This window comes from Ambystoma mexicanum, chromosome 5p (genome assembly GCF_040938575.1).
Source record: "Ambystoma mexicanum isolate Mex_15411 chromosome 5p, UKY_AmexF1_1, whole genome shotgun sequence".
Lineage (NCBI taxonomy): Eukaryota > Metazoa > Chordata > Amphibia > Caudata > Ambystomatidae > Ambystoma > Ambystoma mexicanum.
The window spans coordinates 449207734-449227933 of record NC_090930.1 but is presented as its reverse complement, the minus strand read 5'-3'; the positions used below and the strand labels follow the sequence as shown (position 1 = coordinate 449227933).

The window sequence follows — 20200 nt, the reverse complement described above, 5'->3', positions numbered from 1 at the left end:
GTTTACTAATCATCTGTTCATCCACTGCCTTCTGTACCTTGTCCCGTATGATGTTTAAAAGGTCATTACTGGGATCTTTGTCTATTTTGAGGTAATGGTTCTCATCTGATAGCAATCTTTCACATTCCTGGATGTAATCACCCCGATTCAATATAACGATGGCTCCCCCTTTGTCAGCTTGGCGAATAATTATCTTATCATTCGCACCCAAATCTTTCAAAATGTTCTGTTCTACCATACTTAGATTTGAATGGTGAGGGATACCCTTGGTTTCCAACTTGGTTACTTCCTCCAAAACCTTTTTTTCAAAAACCTTGGATTCTGCTGAATGTGCGTTAATGGGTGCACAAAAAACGGAGGGATTTCTCAAACCGCTACAATTGTCACCTTTATCAAATGCATTATCCATAAAGAATTCTCTCAGGTGGACTTTCCGCATAAACTGGTTGAATTCAATCCTAAATTCAAAGGGATTGTGAAACTTAGTTAGTACGAAATTTAAACCCTTATTGAGCACTTCCTCTTCTTTTTTAGTGATCTGGGTATCAGAAAGGTTCACTACCAACCCCTGTAACTTCTCGTTTGCATCCGTTCTGGTTCCCACTGTCTCTGATCTCTGCCTCTTCCTAAAAAAGACTGTCTTTGGTTATTGCCTCTCTGGCTATTGTTCCTTGTGCCTCTCCCTCTAGCTCTAAAGGGACGGCCACCCCCCCTGTTACTGGGAATTTCTGGATCTTCGGATTCGTCATTGTCCGAGGAGCCACCTCCACTCGAACTGTACGATGTATTCCGGAACCGTACTCGCCGATTTTGTTTTATATTGGGTCTGGGCTCTCCAAATTTGTAGTCCTTGTTAGTATAACGGAAAGCTTTCTTGTGAGAGAAGTTATGAATGTCCTTCTTCATTCTTTTGATTCTTTCGGAGACAGTTTCACTCTTAAATTCTTGCATCTCTTTAAGATGTTTGTCTAAGCCTTTTTTAAAAGCTTCCACATCGAATTTGCTTTTGATTTTATCTTCTAAGTCCTTCAAATCAATCTCGATTTTTTTAGCTGTTTCCTGTGCTGTTTCTATAATTAATATTAACCAATCCCGGCCACATTTATTAGAAATGTAACTCCATTTTAATTTGAACTCTGGATTGTCTAAAAAGAGTCTGGGTTCATTTCTTACAATCAGGCCCTGGGGTAGAGCCTGGTTTTTCACATACTCCAACATGATGATGGCATGTAATTCTGTGCGGATGAGTCTTTTCCTCATCTGGGCTAGTTCATCCCATTGGTCATCCTTGTCTAATGCTTCTACATCTTTGTTGAGACCTCCTATTGGTAAAGATTCTATCAGCTTCCGAACATACTCATCATCATAAGCTAAACATTTATCGGTTTCCATAATGCGACACCTTTGACAAGCCACAAGGCCATCATCATGTTGGAGTATGTGAAAAACCAGGCTCTACCCCAGGGCCTGATTGTGAAACTGTCTCCGAAAGAATCAAAAGAATGAAGAAGGACATTCATAACTTATCTCACGAGAAAGCTCTCCGTTATACTAACAAGGACTACAAATTTGGAGAGCCCAGACCCAATATAAAACAAAATCGGCGAGTACGGTTCCGGAATACATCGTACAGTTCGAGTGGAGGTGGCTCCTCGGACAATGACGAATCCGAAGATCCAGAAATTCCCAGTAACAGGGGGGGTGGCCGTCCCTTTAGAGCTAGAGGGAGAGGCACAAGGAACAATAGCCAGAGAGGCAATAACCAAAGACAGTCTTTTTTAGGAAGAGGCGGAGATCAGAGACAGTGGGAACCAGAACGGATGCAAACGAGAAGTTACAGGGGTTGGTAGTGAACCTTTCTGATACCCAGATCACTGAAAAAGAAGAGGAAGTGCTCAATAAGGGTTTAAATTTCGTACTAACTAAGTTTCACAATCCCTTTGAATTTAGGATTGAATTCAACCAGTTTATGCGGAAAGTCCACCTGAGAGAATTCTTTATGGATAATGCATTTGATAAAGGTGACAATTGTAGCGGTTTGAGAAATCCCTCCGTTTTTTGTGCACCCATTAACGCACATTCAGCAGAATCCAAGGTTTTTGAAAAAAAGGTTTTGGAGGAAGTAACCAAGTTGGAAACCAAGGGTATCCCTCACCATTCAAATCTAAGTATGGTAGAACAGAACATTTTGAAAGATTTGGGTGCGAATGATAAGATAATTATTCGCCAAGCTGACAAAGGGGGAGCCATCGTTATATTGAATCGGGGTGATTACATCCAGGAATGTGAAAGATTGCTATCAGATGAGAACCATTACCTCAAAATAGACAAAGATCCCAGTAATGACCTTTTAAACATCATACGGGACAAGGTACAGAAGGCAGTGGATGAACAGATGATTAGTAAACAAGAGAGTGAATATCTTATTCGAGAGAATGGTCGGATACCCATATTTTACACATTACCTAAGATTCACAAAAGTTTGGAGAACCCGCAGGGGAGACCTATTGTCTCAGGCGTGAGTTCCCTTTTGGAACCACTTTCCAAATTTGTTGATTTTTACTTGAGGCGGGAGTCTGCAGCAATACCCCGTATTAATTTTGCTTATATTGCACACTATTTTAGACAGGGGCGAGAAAGGATATGTAAGAATTCCTGAAGAAATTGGGAATCTACAACACTTTATAGAAAAAGCCCAAGATTTACTACTGGGAACAGAGGTACGTAATTTTAGACATATCCTGCACCCTTTGAGAGATGAGGGTTCATGTTTTTACATGTTCTTCATGTCAGTAGAGATTGATACTCGATTACAAGTTACTAATACGGTGTCCATTATTTTTTGATCAACAGGGTTCTCCCCTAGAAAAGAAGAATGTTCTAGATTACGGCACAAGACAATTTGTCCCCTGAAGAATGTCCGACATTGTTGTGGTTCAAGGACAGAAACTTGTACAAGTTGGGTAGTTTGCATTACACTGATAGGGTATAGGCCATTAGTAGTGTGGCACAGGAATCAGAGTGTGAGATGTACACACAGTGTAAGATCCTTATGGAATATTTACAAACATTACTCACTTATGGTGTCAAAACTTGTGTGGTTTTTAAACATAATGGTCTTATGTACTATGATCATTTTTTATGATTGTTTTATGAAATATATGGAATTGTAATAAAGTTTTGTTATATTTGATATTAGTGTTATTGTGGTAAGAGGGGTGAATTACACCCATAAAAATATCAGACTTTCTTCTTATATGTAACAATGTCTAAAGTTTATGGCACATTTCCCCATCATATCTGGCTATGATGGCTCGGGAGTTATCTGCTTTAACTGTCTTGGCTCCCATTGCTGAGACGTTTTGACCGAAAGCATCCAGCTTTCGTGATTCATTGTCAGGTGGTATTGCGCATTTCTTTTTTTCGGAATTAGCTTTCCGGCTTGCCGCCGCCACCGATGCCACTGACTCAGGAGATGGCTGGGAAGTGAAGACACTTTGGTACATTTTCTGGCAGATTTTATTTCTTTTCAAGAAGCCTTTCACTGCTGGAACCGTGAAAGGGTGGCTTCATTGTCTTAAGCCCCTCTTGCCAGAGATGGCCGAAGATGGGGATTGAAACCACTGCTTTACGTTTTTTGCCCATGTAGTCAAATATAAAACATTCCTTCTCATCCTCGGAGGCCAAACTCCTTGCACGCCCCCCTTAAATGGAAACCTGTAATGTCATCTGCGCGGATGGTTTATCCGATTCCTCATCCTGGCAGGGGGGGGGGTCTGCTCAGGGGGAATCCGTGTCTCAATCGTCGTACCTTCTTGGAGTGATTGAGGAGAATGTGGTAACACAGGGATCGTCCACCTCCATCAGTTACTTCCCCTCCTATTGGCACCAGCCGGAATGGTTGTAAAACGGTATGGGGCATGTTGCGTGATGGAGGTTAATGTTGGTGACTTACTCCTGCCCCTGCGTATTGGTCAAAGAGCAGGGGATGCCAGGGGAGGTGGGGACAGAGAAATTTATCTGGATTGCAAGCATCCCCTAGAGGACCTTGTAGATCTTCCACGCAAAGTAGATCTGGGTTATAGATCTGGGTGTGGAAGGGGAGGAGTGCACTAATCTGACCCATGAAATAGACCTGGGTCTGACTGGGGTCTGGTGTGGTACCACCGTTTGAGGTGGTGCCAAGGCCGGGGTCACTTGTCTCATTACAGCTGCATCAAGTTGAGTGATGACTCTGCAGGGGTGGGAGCATGTGCATGGATAGTAGGCCTGTGGGTTGGATAGCAGGGCCTGTACTTCCCTTTGTTGTATTTGTAGGCGGGTGGGGGCAGTAGGCAGACCTGGGCCTACTCCTTGTGGCTTTGGCGGTGCTGAACCTGCCTAGTTGAGGAGGCTGTACCTCCTGTGGAGGTTCCTGTTTTTCCATCGACGGGGTGAGCGACGGGACCTCATTCTCTGGCTTCTTTTCGTTGACAAGTCTGAATTATGGTGTGATGTAGACAAGCTGGTTTTCTGTAGTACCATCGATGAGCTGGACTTCATGGACGAACTGAACTTGTGATGCATCGTTGATGAGACAGCTTTATGCAGCCTTTGTGGAAGGATCAGGCACCCAGTGCTTCGCCATTGACGGGCTGACTTTATGCGACTTCTGCCCCTCTCTCGCCGTTTTTGTGGTCGGGGTTTCTTGTGCACCATCCGCGCCTCGAAGGCTTTCGTTGTCCTGTGCTTCAGCGTTTTTGGCATAGCAGATGGCGACGAGGTACTTATGGCTCCAGTCATTGTGCGTCCCAGGTCATCTTTGTGCCCCCCCCCCTTCCAGGCTCAGTGACTTGGACAGGGCATCGCCCTCTCACACTGACCTTGCCTTATGTTTGTGCCTTTGTCTTTCTGTTGATTTGCCGCCTTCGCTGCTGACTTCTGCCCGGGCAAAGACTGTGCGGCTTTTCGGACAACAACGGTGGCTCATAGCTGTGGGCGACCTTATGCTTGGCCTTCTTTACCGGCCGTTCCTGCAATCTGGCCCTCTCCCTCGACAGTGGTCATTTTCCCGTGAGAGCGGCCATGCTTTTAGTCGACGTTGGAGGGATATTTGGGGTAATTTCCCTCGTTCAGCCAGCAGACAAGCCTTCTATTTCGATCTTGCGAGTCTTGTAGTTCAGACCTCGGCAGATAGTGCAGCTTTCAACGTGTGGTGGGGGTAAAAGCAGTATAAGCAGTGCGAGTGCTTATCTCCTTCATTTACATTTGTGAGGCCACAAGTGGCACAGGGCTTAAAAAAGGGGTCTCCTTTTGCCCTCCATCTCCTGAAACCTCCTCACCTTGAAGAAAACCACTAGATGTGGAAGAGAAAGTGTTTTCTTTTGCAAATTGTTGTTTTTGAAGAGCTTGACCTAAAATTCTGACTGTGGCAAATCAGAGGTCTCCCCTCAGCTGACCATGCAGTGAGAATCTGAGGGGACTAGGAAGAAGAGGGTTTCACCTAGATCTACTCGAGGTCCCATTGGTTGGGACCAAAATCACCAATAACAAGGGTGTTAAGACTACAAAATGTAGCTTATTCTTGCATAGGGCAAGGGGAATCAAAAAGTAACTGAGTATTCCCAGCCTAACGACAGGGAATATTCACAGCATGTGAATCTATGAAAGATACAAAGATGGAGAATCAAGCTCTTGCAGTATTAAGAAGAGCTCACAGGTGCTAGAGTTAGCATTTACAATCCTGGTATTGATGGTGAAGCTCTTGGCTTGCAATATGGCCCGTTTGTATTCTTTAGATAGAATGCTAAGGTCTTGTTTGTAGGGCTCAGAGGGTATGTTTCTCCATTTCGTTTCGGCCTCTTCTTTTTTCAGGCAAAGGGCTTTGATATCACCCGTGAACCATGTGTTCACATTAGAGGCATGTTCATATTAGCGGGGTGTGAGTGGTGCTACACCGTTTATTGCTAATATAAGGTTTTGATTGAAGGCGTCTAATCTGGGCAAGGTTGCTACACAAGTGTTGGGTGTGCAAAGCTTTTCCAGTAGGGGCAGGATATGCTCTTTAGTTAGTTTGCGGGAGCTTTGGGTGAGTGTAGGTGGTAGGGGAGGAATTGTAGTTAAAGTGGGGTTTGTAATAGGCATAGATTTCAGGATGATGTTCTGGTCTGTCCAAGGACATGGCAAGCTGGAGGTTACTGTGACGTTGCAATTAAGGTCAGCCATCCAGTCCAAGATGCAACCTCTGGAGTGAGTAGGACTGAGGATTTGTTTCATGAAACCTAGCACTGTGAGGGAGCTAGCTAATGAAGAGGCGTTTTCATCAGCCTCACCCTTGAGGCCTAGGTTAAGATTGCCAAGGAGTAGGGTCCAGGTGGATGGTTTGATGTTCGTGGATAGGAAGTGCAAAATGTCCTCTTCAGAAGAGCCTGCTGCGCCTGGGGCGCGGTAATCCATGTGCATGGTTATGGTGGAGGTGTTGGATAGGCGTAATTTAGTGGTGAGTAATTCTGCACTTGGGAAGGATGTGCTGCATATTTCTCAGATAGGTAAGGAGCATCTTACTAGGAGTGCCACTCTGCCGCCTCTAGAGTCCAGTCTGTCCTTTCGAAAGATGGTGTATTTAGGCGCGATGGCGATGGAGAGGGTATGGCCCAAGGCAGCGTGCAGCCATGTTTCAAAAATAGCTATTAGGTTGAGGTCATTAGAAGCAATGAAGTCAAAGATTTCAAGTGGGTGAGCAGGGATAGATCTGGCATTGATAAGGGCTCCCTTTAATGGTGAGGCCAAAGAATGGAGTTGTACCTGGTTGTTGGGTGCGGGTGATTTTCTAGTGGTGCCTATATCCAGGTTGTTTCTCAGCGTAATTAAAAAACACCATTAGAACCCTGGTACAACATGCCGGGGTACTAATAGTAATATTACCTTGTGGGGGGGGGGGGGTGGCATTACTGGGGCAGTTAATGGCCTGAACCAGCTAGAAGCCTGAGCGAATGCCCCGCCTGCTCAGGTAATATTGCTTAATTAGTACTCGGCGTGGCATGATTTCAGCTTCCCAGCCAATGAAGAGGGTCAAAATGGGTGCTTTACCACATAGTAAAGCCCCAGCTACGAACCGCCTCGGAGCTGGAGGCTGCCATCTTCTTCCGCCGGATAATCAGAGTGTTCTCCTGTGCCCCTGTGTGCCCATCCACTCAGCCTCCAGCCTCCTTTTCCACATATTTAGCCCGTCCTGCCACCACTCCCCACTTAACTTGCGCTGCTGTCCCTCGATGGCCAGGGCATTACCTGGCCTGCTCGGGTATAATGTTGCTCAATTATAAACCTTCCAGCCATCACCTCTATTGTTTTATCTAGATAACAGTCTTTCGTTCACCAATACGACAGATATGAATTAACTGCAGTCCCAGGAATCTTTCATGTGTGAAAGGATACAGTTGTATTCAGTATTATTTTTGGAAGCAAGTAGGTGTACCTGAAAATAGTGTTATCAACAGGTTAAAAAAGTGTACATGCACTACAGCTGGATTCCTAAAACGTGTATGTGGCCTGCCACGGTCTACCACAGATGGGAAGCCTCTTACACTGCGATGTAGCATATTGCCTCGGTTAGTCGGTCCCAGGGCAAGTAGGAGCAGTGCAAACGGACAAACTCTCTCCTTGTCATATTTTCTCTATGCAAATCTGGGGATCCCCTGCACAGTTCCTCGGACACTAAACACAATCACACCAGACCCACCAAGTGAGAGCTAGATCCTTCGGCAAAGGAATAATCAGCAGCTGGAAACATCATTGACGCTAAAATTGTTTTATGGAAAACATCCATGAATGCGCAGAAAAGCGGGTAGGTAATTAGGTATGATGAAAGCTGTTGCTCTCATTTTTTCTGGGCAGGTTTACAAATATTGTTTAATCACAATTATTATACATGCTTGAAACATTCTGTAATAAGGTTTTAGGGAAAATAGACGGTCCGTGTGAATGTCATTTATTTTGATTTGAATTTTTAAATCAAGCTGAATAAATGGGTAAACTAAAAGAACAAGAGTCAGTTTTTCTTAATGGTCATCTCTAAGGTACGTTGAGAATCGTGGGTACACAAGGCATCAGTTTCACGTTCCATGGCTTACTCCAATACAATCAGATTCCTGAAAATCCAGTTTTCACACACTGACCTCCCATATTATGTTCAACACGTATCATAAGGATTGATTAAATTCACTGCATCTAACTCACATTACACTTTTCACATGTGATCACTGCACACCATCTATCATTTGCACAGCTTCCTCACATACTATCACCAGGCGACTTAGTTTGCAGCATATGCTTTAGAAATTCCCCCCATACACTCACCAACAACCCGTATCTCTCTAGTGCAGGAGTCAACAACCTACAGATCTCCAGATGTTTCTCACTACAACTCCCCTGACTCCTCCCTATGGACTGTGGTAGCCTGGGTGGCAAAGATGGGATTAGTACTCCAAAACAAAAGGTGAGCCAAAAATACAGGCCCCTACTCTAGTTCTACAGCATCATGTAAAGACAGCTTTACCAAGGGTGCTACATCAGGAATAAGGTTTGGGGGGGGGGCATGTGGCCACACACTAGGTTGTTAATGGGTTTCTCCACTAATCCTTCACTCCCCTAAAAGTAATATGCAACCCCTACAATCAGCCATGGTCCTCTCCCGCCTCAACACACCACCACTAGAATGAGTGGGTTTCAAGGCAAACTAACTCTCTCAAAGGTCTACTAATGGTCTTCAAACCTAACACTGACATAGCCGCCACTAACGTGCTGACTGCATTATTCGATTCCCTACCCACAGGGCCCTCTACTTCTCGACTCTCAATAACGTCTCTGTGTAAGACCTCTGCAGCCCTGGGTTACCTCCAACTTCTGCTCCTTCCCTTAACTGCCTGGCCCAACACCCATTTCTGGACTGGTCTTCCCCCTGGCATTAAAGAAACTCAATCAGTGGAATGAATTAAGACCAGGTTCGAGTGCAATCTGCTCGTCAGTGAAAGGGCACCTTTGGCTTCTTCGATAACCTCCCCACATATCCGCTCCATCCGACAAGCTCAGATGTGAAACAACTGTACATATGTAAATGTGTACTCCTGAAAATACAAGCCATTGCTTAAATGTATACCATATTTAGGTGGGCCTGTCTTTCACTAAACATCCCTCTTTCGACATGCCAATGCATTACCCCGAGACTACCCAGCATGGCCCTACTAATACAATCAATTTCATTATGTACAGACAGCCTACTGAAGGATAGCCTCCTCAATTTGCTTTATCCCCTCTATGCATGGAACCTCTAGTAGAAGTGTCTGACCAACCCACCCAAAAAATACACATAAAACATACTAATAATACAGGTTAGTTCTTTAAGAAGACACAGGTGGATAGATTTCTGCCAATTCACGGATATGTAAAAGCCAATGGGCAAACACAGTCTTGGATAGCCATCCAAGGTTGATATAAACCTGCATAGCAAAAGTCCCATTCAGAATCTTTACAAATCGTGATCCTCTTTGAAAAGGACCTGCCTCTGCGAAATGATAAGTGGAAGTGATGCATTTGCACAGGTTGAAACAAAAAACTAGCAATCCTAAATGGGGGAGATGTATAGCCTTGCATCTCTTCTCCAAAGCACATATGTAAAACCAACAATTCATGTTTCAAAGAGCAGCCTAAAGTAAGACAAGGTTCTAACCAGATCGGCGGTTTCAAAATACACTGCTACTAGTGAACGACGACGTACACCGTGTGCCATCTAACGGAAATGTACGAACTTACTGCATGCAAAGAAGACAAATAGTTTCGAATTGGGCAAATTACGCTTTTCAGAACAATATAATAATCAAATGTGTTGTCTTTTTTTCGCACAAACATCATGTTTCACGGCAACACATAGACATGGACACACACACAAACGAAGGAGATTATTTAAGAAGCAATGCATAATTCACCTCTCACATAACATTGGAGAATGTTGTTTGGCGACACACCAGTAATCGAAATAAAAAAATAATAGCATTTGAAATTATACTGTTATTCACAGTCACTGAACAATAAAGTGCGTTTTATAATTAGATACTGCAGAATGAACAATGTTCTGAATGCATGGTCAGCAAATCAAAATGTTTTCAAATAATTCCCACACTAGATATTCTTGACTTTACGTCAGAAAATAGTTTAAAAGAAACATACACAAGATTTCAAATAATGAGATGACATCACAAAATTCCACAAATGGATTCATTAAAAAAGCAGGCATATACTTGTTCTAAACTAATGAGTACAAATGAACATTCACTCATTTGGACGGAGAGAATACGGTGAAACACTAAATATTCAATAGTAAACACCACGTTGCAAGCTGAATACTACAACAGTGACTGATAGAAAATAACGTAAAGATACGAAATGTTTAAATGACAGTCCTACAATTTTGGGAAATTTGTTTAAGAAAAGCAATAATTAAAAATATATCCTAAATACAAAACGTATGAAAACTATATTTTGTTTAAAATTGTGGTTCATGGGCCTGTGTGCGTCAGGAATCGCTGGCCAGTATGTTACGGCCACAATATGATGGCAATGCCGTCTGCATATGCTCTGCGACCGAGCTCCTTCCTTCACACAAAACTGGTTGTTATGCACGCGCGGAATAAACATCGGGTTTGGAAAATCTTTTCCTGCAACTGGAAAAACAGTACCAAAAACCTTCCATCACGGGGTATAATGTTCAAAGCATAAGTCCTCTCTGGAACGCATGCAACACCGAACTAAAGGGACACCATTAAATACGAGCATGAACACCACCCGGCACTGGTAGCACGTACATAGCAGCATCGCTCACTTACATGTAGGCAGGAGAAAGTGGCGATGACCGGGACGCTTTAAGCACGGGGACTGGGAATTTCCACATAGCAGGAGAGCTCGTTTTCCATTTCAATGGCATGTTGTCAGGTGGGCACTACAGCGACAGTAAACAGCGTTTCCATAACAGGCTCCCGGCAAGGGCTGCCATCCCACACACTACTGGCGGGGCTGCTGCAGCTCTACCGCTGCCCTGACAGCCAGCGCTGCAGTCTGTGCACGGGGGCTGCGAGGAATCTGTTCTTAAATGCGCCCGTCCCCTGAAGCGATCGGAGCAGTCCCTGCTCCCAACTCCACTCCACGACAGAGCCGGCTCGTAACGGGGAGCCCTGGCTGCAGTGTGTGCCGAGGAGGCGAGCCGCTCAGTGCAGCTTCCTTCCGCGCCGAGGTGCACAATGAGAGCCAAAGCGGCATGTAGTACTATTGTTCCACCTGAGCAGGGACACTGCAGCAGTGCTCCGCCACATTCTGCATCTTCAGCACTAACCCGACGCCTGCTCGACCCTGGCAGGGAAGAAAGCAAAGGGACGCACATGAAACAACATACCTACTCAGAATGCACTTGTCATCCTCCGAGGAGTCTTCTTGCGCGCTGCAACAATTCCAGCGTGAGACGAATCTCAGCATAGCCCTGGGCCCAGGCTAATGAGAGACGACTCGCCAAATTCAGCAACCGGTCTTCTTCCAGCGCAAAGCTCTGGCCAAACAATGCAAGCATGCCATTATGGAAAATAGCCGTCCTTCCGATCCGTGGGTAAAAGGGCAAAATGCACACGCGCGACCTGGCGCAAAATCCGGCATGCTTTTGTTCCCGGTATGCTTCAGCCTCAGACTGCGCTCATTTCCCCGGCCTCGTCAGACGCGAACAGCACAAGCCCCTGCATTTAAAAGCATGCTGCGGGCAAGGGGACATCCGCGCCTCTCTTCTGCGGTGAAGCAGCATTGCTGTGTTTGTTTGCAGGGACGCGATCTCCAGCAGCCTAATTTGGGGGCCCCCTCCCCCTTATTTCTGGAAGTACCGACAAAGCAGACGGCCATGCAGGTGTCACGCTGGGGCCGCTCTCGGTAGCGCTGCGGTCCGATCGGTGACCTGAAGGGGCTGGCTCTGCGGACTGACAGCGAGGTTAAAAAACGCAGCAGCTAGTAAACAGAACAGCAGCCGAGCGACGCTTAATGAAAAGAGCATCGCACAGAGTTCAAGGCAGCTCGGGATGGGAACCTCAAACGCACAACTCGGGTCAATTGATTGTATCGGTACAAAATATCTGCTGCAACAACCCCACATGCTGTCCATGATTGGAAAAGGTACACGCTTCAAGAGAACAACGAACCTCTCTAAAAGCTTTCTCGATGCAGATTTATGGCTACGTCATTTTAGAGCCTTCTCTTTGAAACCTGAAAATTAAATGTTATATCATCAAGTCCCCTTCACCCAAATCATACTAAAAGTACAGAAATCTGCATGCGGCCACATAGAAGCATCGATTTACAACATGGTCAATTTAGCAAGGGGCCCAGAAAGTGGGACAGCTTTACGCCGCGATAAACTCACGACACATTAAGAAGATGAGAGTCATCGCAATCCAATGAAAGACCAAACATTCAGAGCAGCAGAAGTTAAAGGCCCTTTGTGCATTCGACTCCAGACAGACTCACAGTCACAAGCACCTAGTTTGGCATGCACTAAAAAAGCCCGAGTGGTGCAAAGCGAGAGAGCGCAGTCTGGTAAACACTCAAAACTTCCATGTAAGTGGAAACAGGCAAAGCAGGAACTGCACATAACCGTGGCACACTCTGCCATGGGTACCCCCCACACAGTATGCTATGCTTTTAGTCAGCAATGTGCAACGATTGAAGCCGACAACCTTGAGTGCGTAGAAAAACGGTTGCAGGTTTATTACACTTTCAAAATCCAAATACATACATAACATTTAATAAGCGACCAGCATCGGCAGGCATTGTCCCTGCCTCTTTTGCAGATGATACCTTCACCCTTTTAAAGAAGTCCTTAAGCCTAGCCTCAGTTCTCCAACCTTCTCCATTACAGGACGGGCCCACCTGCGCGGGTTCCATGCCATGGGCTGAAAGAAAGAAACACTGTTCTTTGCCAAGCTGAAAGGGGAAATCACGTTTTATTCCCAAGGCACCTTTGCCATCCAGCATTCAAGGAGATGATCCCCTTTTAAAGAAGTCCTTAAGCCTAGCCTCAGTTCTCCAACCTTGTCCATCAGAGGACTGACACGCCTGCGCGGGTTCCATGCCATTTTATTTATTTATTTTAATTTTTGAGACGCGCCAACATGCCCGTGAGCCTCAGGGCGCACAAAGAACAAGACAAAGACAAACAAGCATAAGAGGCAGATGGAGAAGCGAGTCAGGAGATTATTCCAGGTTAAATAAGTGAGTCTTTACGGCACGTTTGAACGCTGTATAGCTCTGGATCTGCCGTATATCAGCTGGAAGTGTGTTCCATAAAAGGGGACCATTTGGCTGTCCTAAATTTAGGATAATTGAGAGCGAAGGTTCCTCACGTTAGGTTTGATGCCTATACGGGATGACAGATAGGTTGGGCCGCTGAGACTGAGGCATTTATGGGTCGTATTAAGCATCTTATGCGTTATGCAGTGTTTGACGGGTAGCCAGTGGAGTTTTTTCCTAAAAGTAGAGATGTGTGTGTGACGTGACTGATTGAAAATATTATGCACGGCATTGTTCTGTGCCACTTGTAAGGATTGGATGTTAGAGGCTGTGGTGCCCGCCAGGAGGCTGTTACAATAGTCCAATCTTGAATTTATCAATGCAGTGGACAATAGAGCACAGTTCTCTTCCGATATGAATGGTCGAATATATCTAATTCTCTGGTTTATAGCACCACAACTAGATTCAATGCTAGAAATATGGGATTTCATGGAGAGTTCTTCATCAAGTACTACTCCTAAGGTTTTGACTTTCTTTTGAACTAGGATGGTGTTATTGGCAATATGGAAAGAGGCGTAGTTAGGATCAAGCTTTGCCCAGATGTTTTTAGATGCCACAATAAGGAGTTCAGTCTTTTTATCATGAAGAGCAAGAGAATTACAAGCCATCCAATCTCGTATTGCCTTATATATTCGGTTAATGGTTTCCGAATCGCTGCTGTATGATCCACTCAACTGAATAACAACCCGAGTGTCATCAGCGTAATTCGTATATTGCACTCCTAGTTTGTTCAAAAGATCGAGAAGGGGCCGGATGTAAAGGTTGAAGAGTAGCGGCGACAGACAGGAGCCCTGAGGGACTCCACATGTCAGAGATAGGAGAAGATTGTTTATCACCCACGCAAACCCTTACAATTCTGGGACCCAGAAAGGAAGCAATCCATTTGGATGCAATTGCAGAGCAATTGGCGACCTCTCCGAGCCTTGACACTAGTAAGCCATGGGCTGAAAGAAACACTGTTCTTCGCTTTGCCAAGCTGAAAGGGGGGAAGTCACTTTTTATTCCTAAGGCACCTTTGCCATCCCACATACAAGGAGGACTTGCCCGAGGAAAGTTTGCCCACCTTCGGTTACAACAATGTCTTTATCTTGCACTCAATACATTTTATCCTTTGCAAAAACGGCCACGCCACGCTTGGGATACGTACTTCTTTTGGCTTCCCCAACTATCCCATGTATCCACCAGTGCTCATTCAGCACCCCAAAACGTTCCATGAGAGGTGGACCCCCATCTTCCACATAACTCCTGGGCACATCAAGGTTTATCAGGCCACAATGCATATGGGAAAAAGCCATATCCTTACACAACTTCCCCAGAGCCTGGCTAACTCTCTTGTGTGACTTTTCTACTGCACAGTGTGACATGGCTCCAAGCCAATTGTAACACTGCACTATCTCGGACAACATTAGTTCGGTTCTCCATCTCCCAAGCTGGAGGTAGGCATTCTGAAGGAGCCCATCATTTCAGAAAATAATTTACCTCTGCCGAGGCTTGTCAAGTGGTTACCTCCCAAATGTGTACCAATCACCACCGGCCTTCTTTGTATTTGCAGGAGAGCCACTATGGGTTCTGCCAGATTCTCCCAATGCATGCCATGCCTCCCCCACCATTTGACTATCTTGCTGCTAGTCTTTCTCCATCTTCACCTTCCTACTCCTGCTAGTTCGTGGCACATAAAAGTGTCCAGTTACCCAAACAATTTGTTTCATACATCTTCAGGGCAATGCTGGGGAGATGAATGAGACTTTGCAGCGGGGGCATCAACTCAAATTTTGTCCACCCCAGCCAATAGCTTTTAAAACTGTTGGATTTCCATCCTCACCACCCTTCATCATTCCGGCCTCATTGAGGCCACCCCAAAAAGTGGCTGACATGGCGGCCCAATCCTTAAGGAGCAAGTACTGAAGCAGCTCTTTTCTTCTTTCCCAGAACCATCCTCATAACCGCCTGGAATTGATAGTGGCTCTATACACAGCCGTCATGGTGCACAGAGAGAGGGTCACCCAAGATGTGTGCGGTGGGCCTTATTTACAAGTAATCTTTGAGTACACATACAAGGCAATAGTGGCTGCATATGCATGTCCAACCTGATCCGTTTTGAAACTTATGCTCTTTGATCCGTGATTTCTGCATCATTTATTGCCTGGCATCGGCCCCCTTTGCCCACCTTTCCGGAGGGCACTAGCTTGCTCACCTTCATCGTCCTAAAGAAAAAGAGTCTCCTCTTAGGTTCCTTTGGAATGGGTGGGAGGGCATGGATTAGTGCTCTCAGCTTGAACCAAATCAATGGGATGCCAGCATTTTTCCTTAGGCGCTTCAAAACGAAGCCAACCCTTCATGGCCATCCTTATCTAGCAGCCCTTTCACAGAGTTTTCTTTGCCTGCCAGACTGTAAAAACGTGCTTTTAAGCCAAATGCGCGAAGACCAAACTCTAGTTTTTTATTTTTTTTTGGCAACGGTGCAACCTATGAACGACGACACTAGCTCGGGAACAGTCTGTTGGCCCTTCAACTTCTGGGAGACCTTTATGTGTCCCAGTATGCCTTGCAGAGACTCAATGTGCAGAGTGCCAACACGCTGCTGATGAGTCCACCCACATCTTCCTAACCATTTCCCACAGCTCTATCAGAAATGACTTCATCTGCTCTCCCCACAAGGGGATCAGTGCTCACTGAAAGCAAGAGAAGTCAGCAGCACAATTGTATACCCCTAGAATATGCCTTGCTCTGACATCTGTGTTTATCCTCAAAAGAGTGGCTATCAACTGCCATAGCAATGAGAGTATAATGGGACATGCAGTGGGGCCTCTGTTAATTACATGTACTTGCCTGTAAGTTGTCTGGTCAGAAGTTCTTTTTTTGGTCTACAAAATCTGCCCCCTAAGCAGAAAGCTACTGTAGTAGGGTACAATTCAAGCAGGGCTATATTATTTTAGCCCCCTTCTTGCAGATATGGCCACGGCTGGGTGCACCATTCACTGCTTAAATCGCTTAAAAACCTTGCCTTCCTGAAGCACACTTGAATAGCTCAATTCGTTTAACCCAATAGTCTTTCCACAACTGTACACCATTGAAATTGACTAAAAACGTATCCCGCGTTTTCAAGACTGCCTTTAGAGCTGCTCCAAAGTGCACGTGGTGGGAGGTTTTCAAAACTAGGCACCTGGCAAACTCCCTACCTGCTGCCTTCAACATTTAATTTACCCAACAAGGATTGTAGCTTTGTTAGAGTGGCTTTGGCTTTACCCAAAAGGACTGCAATGACTTGCTTCAAGGCATCTATGTTGGTTTTGGGAATCCTAGTCACCCCGCCACATAGTCTACTCTCAGCCCAAAAATGTTAGTGACATCTGGGCGCAAACCATCTTTTCTCCCTTGTGAGACCGTTGAAGCCAGCCAGCACCCTAGCACATTCATCAGTGCACTCCTCTGCACGAATATGAAGTTGTCTAGATAATGGATAGCCTTATCTTTCCAAATTCTCTGCTGCAGAGACCAGTCTACAAACTTGCTAAACATTTCAAAAGAGATGCAGGATTCGGTGCAACCCATTTATAAACATTTGTCATAGTAACAGTCATCAAGTCTAGCAGGTTGATGTTATCAGGGTGAACTGCGAGTAATCTAATGCGGACTGTCTCCTTTGGTCATCGTAACTCTTTTGCTGGGAAGTCTGAAAATATCCACCATTTCCTTCAATGTCAAGTAATTCACTTTACAATGTTCTCCCCTGAACCAATGAGTAATCCTCTGAGGGCGATAAATGCTAAAGTAGGTCGAATTGGCCTTCTTTCTTTGGTACCACACCCAGCGGTAAGATGATGAGATTTGCCAAGGGGGGGCCATTGCAAGAGCCAGCTATCCTTCCTAAACTCAATCCCTTTTCAATGTTCTGCTTCATGAATGCAATGTGGGATGATTCAACCCACTTGTTGCTCTGCCATGCAGCATCACTGTGTTCGGATGGTGCCGGAAACATCATAGTGGCTGCAAAACCCTTGTGCGCACCAAAACCTCTGAAAATCGCACTTTGCAAAAGCACAAAAAGATGGCTGCTCAATCTGCCATTCATATTGTCAGTGGTGGAACAGAGATCTCACTCCTGAAAAATGTCACTGGGCTTCACAACATGTGAAGATGGAGTACAGAAGGAAAAGCAGTGCTAGGCTAAAGGAAACCCCATATCCTGCTCTAAATCACTTTTTCTTTGTTGCTGAAACTGCAGAATGTCAGTACAAAACACCCTCAAACACAACATCCAAAATTCTTGCTGGGTGCTACAATTCACTTAGTAGAAGAAATCATTACGAACTTACAATGTGCTGAAAAACTGAAAGCATCAAGGGATTTCCACAGCAAAAGTGGCTATTAAAACTTTAAACATGTATAAACTAAATCAAATGTTTGCAAGCTAAGAGGCCTGTTATTGAGAGTAACCCATCTTGTAATTGTTTTGATTCCATGGTTTAAAATCTTGAAGAAGTATTTAGGTGTGATTTGATACCACAAGTTCGTTGTATGCTAAGGGAAATTCAACAGAATTAACATTTAAATTTAAGCCTGGCTAAAGCTACCAAACCGGAATAACAGCTTTCCTCGCAGAGGCAAGGCCTCGCCTTCCAGCTCCCTCCACCAGGAAATCACACCTAAGTGATAATTATAGGGTGTGGGAAGAATCTGGTCTGCGGGGGGGAGGAAACAATGAACAGCTGCAAAGCAGGAAAGGCTAGGTGTGAAGACCGTTGTAAAATGGCCTGTGCCAAGAGAACAGGGAGGAGACTTCTCCTGAACTGCAGGGAGACAGAAGGAGGTGGAGACAATCAGCCATCTGTGGCTGGACATTCAAAAAGAACATTTCGTTTAAATACCTATAACTTGCTACTTAACATTGTCAAAAACACAAAAATAACAGAATTGTAAATCTAATTTTTGGCTGCACATTTCAAGCGGCGGCAAAATCGGGTTATATAATTTGAAGGGAAACGGTAGAAAATGTGATGTTACACCAAATGTATTTCTGCTAGAAGTATGAAACTGTATACACTTATGCCCACGTTATACGCGCACACTTGTAGAAATTTATTGATAAATGGGACATTGTGTTCCTGATGGAAAGGGCGAAATTCTGGGAAAAACAGACACAAGATCCCACAGCTACGGGCTTTGGAGGAGTGGCTGCTGTACAAAATATGTAATCTATGTGGTTGATATAGAGTTTGCATATGTGTAAACATGTATTATGTCAAAAGTAGATTTTATGTTCAAGAGGCAAGGAGTGGACTCTAAGCTTCATAAACCCACACCATAAAGGTGACACCCTGTTTTTCTCCTCCTATCAAGGCAGAGAGGAGATTCTGACCAATCCCTGTCAAAGGGGCGAGCTTAGGATAAACCAGCACACACACACCCTATATCATAGCATAAATAGAAACAGCAGAGGGCAGAAACAGACAGACAGATTCACCCACTATCTGAATGCTGGCGGAGCACCCTGCTGCAGAACTTTCCATCTTCCTTGCTCCAGACTCCAGAAACTTGGCAAAGCACAACCCATTGCATAGCTGAACCACTTTCAGCTAGGCCTCAATTTCCAGAACCAACCCAACAAACCTTAGGGGAACTAAAATCCAGCTGGGCTGCGCTGTACTGCTTGCCTGCTGAAATAATTATCATCAGAACCAAAAAGGGCAGATCCAATCCAGTCCGGTGCCGTGCTGTGACCAGAGTGCATTGCAGATCAGATCCAGTCATGTGCCGTGCAGTGTCCAGAGCAGCTTGACGCTGCTCAAATCCGATGTGCCCAGCAGTCTGTCCTGACCAGAATCCCTGACCAGAATCCCCGACGGTTCCGTTTGAAACAAATCTAGTGAGTATCTATAGATAGAACTGTGTCACTAGCATATGTACCTTGCTTAGTCCAATCCCTATCTTGGATCCATCCTATCTTGTCTTCAGAACTTGCATTGTTAGGAGTACTTTTGAATTGCCTGAACTCACTATCCAATCCCTATGAGGGAAAGTACTGACCTCACAGGCTGCGCTCTACCATCCAGTCATATCTATGCATTTAACCACTCAAGTAATAGATGGTGTATTTGGCAGTGCAAACAAATAATGAGGAAAACACCTGGAGTCAGAGTAAGTATTTAAACTTCTGTATTATTATTCATACAGATTGAATAGCACATACATCACGTCAATAATGGGTCACCAATCATGTTTTGTACTAATTAACAGTGCCATTTTTGGCAATCTGTGTGCAATAACAAAAAATGGGATACATTTAACAATGTTTTTTTCGGTTTCCTTTTCTCTGCGTTTTTCTCTCTCCACTCCCCTCCTGCCCCATTTTTGTCTCCCCACGCTCACCGTCAGGGAAACTTTTCTTGAAATGCTCTAAAAACTTAGGTTTTGACTAATAATTGTAATAAAATTTGTTACAATAGTATCTTGTGATGCGCCCTGAGGACAACCTTTTGTAGGGTTGAAACACGTGTCGGCGTGATGTATGTGCTACTGACGTGATGTATGTTCTATTCAATCTGTATGAATAATAATACAGAAGTTTAAATACTTACTCTGACTCCAGGTGTTTTCCTCATCATTTGTTTGCACTGCCAAATACACCATCTATTACTTGAGTGGTTAAACGCATAGATATGACTGGATGGTAGCGCGCAGCCTGTGAGATCAGTACTTTCCCTCATATGTTCACTATATAGGCGGTTGTGGAAAATCGCCTAACTCACCACACGGCTGCAGCCAGCTCTCAATATACATATATACTAGATTCTATTTTCCTTTTGATGTGCGCATACCCACAATGGGGGCTTTTTTTGTTTCCACAAAT

At 44.7% G+C, this 20200-nt stretch overlaps 1 protein-coding gene across 4 annotated transcripts in view; it reads right to left on the bottom strand.

Moving 5' to 3' along the window:
* KLHL13 (kelch like family member 13) overlaps window positions 1-20200 on the bottom strand; it is a 553397-nt gene that overhangs the window by 435513 nt on the left and 97684 nt on the right. Inside the window, exon 1 of one of the 4 annotated variants that reach the window (XM_069612857.1) lies at window positions 11420-11764. The exons of 1 other annotated variant lie outside the window; for it this stretch is intronic. In XM_069612857.1, the coding sequence (XP_069468958.1) occupies window positions 11420-11499 (80 nt within the window). In that variant the 5' untranslated portion in view covers window positions 11500-11764. Of the gene's footprint in view, window positions 1-10856; window positions 11270-11419; window positions 11765-20200 lie in introns of those variants that run through there. 2 more of the 4 variants (XM_069612859.1, XM_069612856.1) reach the window with 2 other exon arrangements.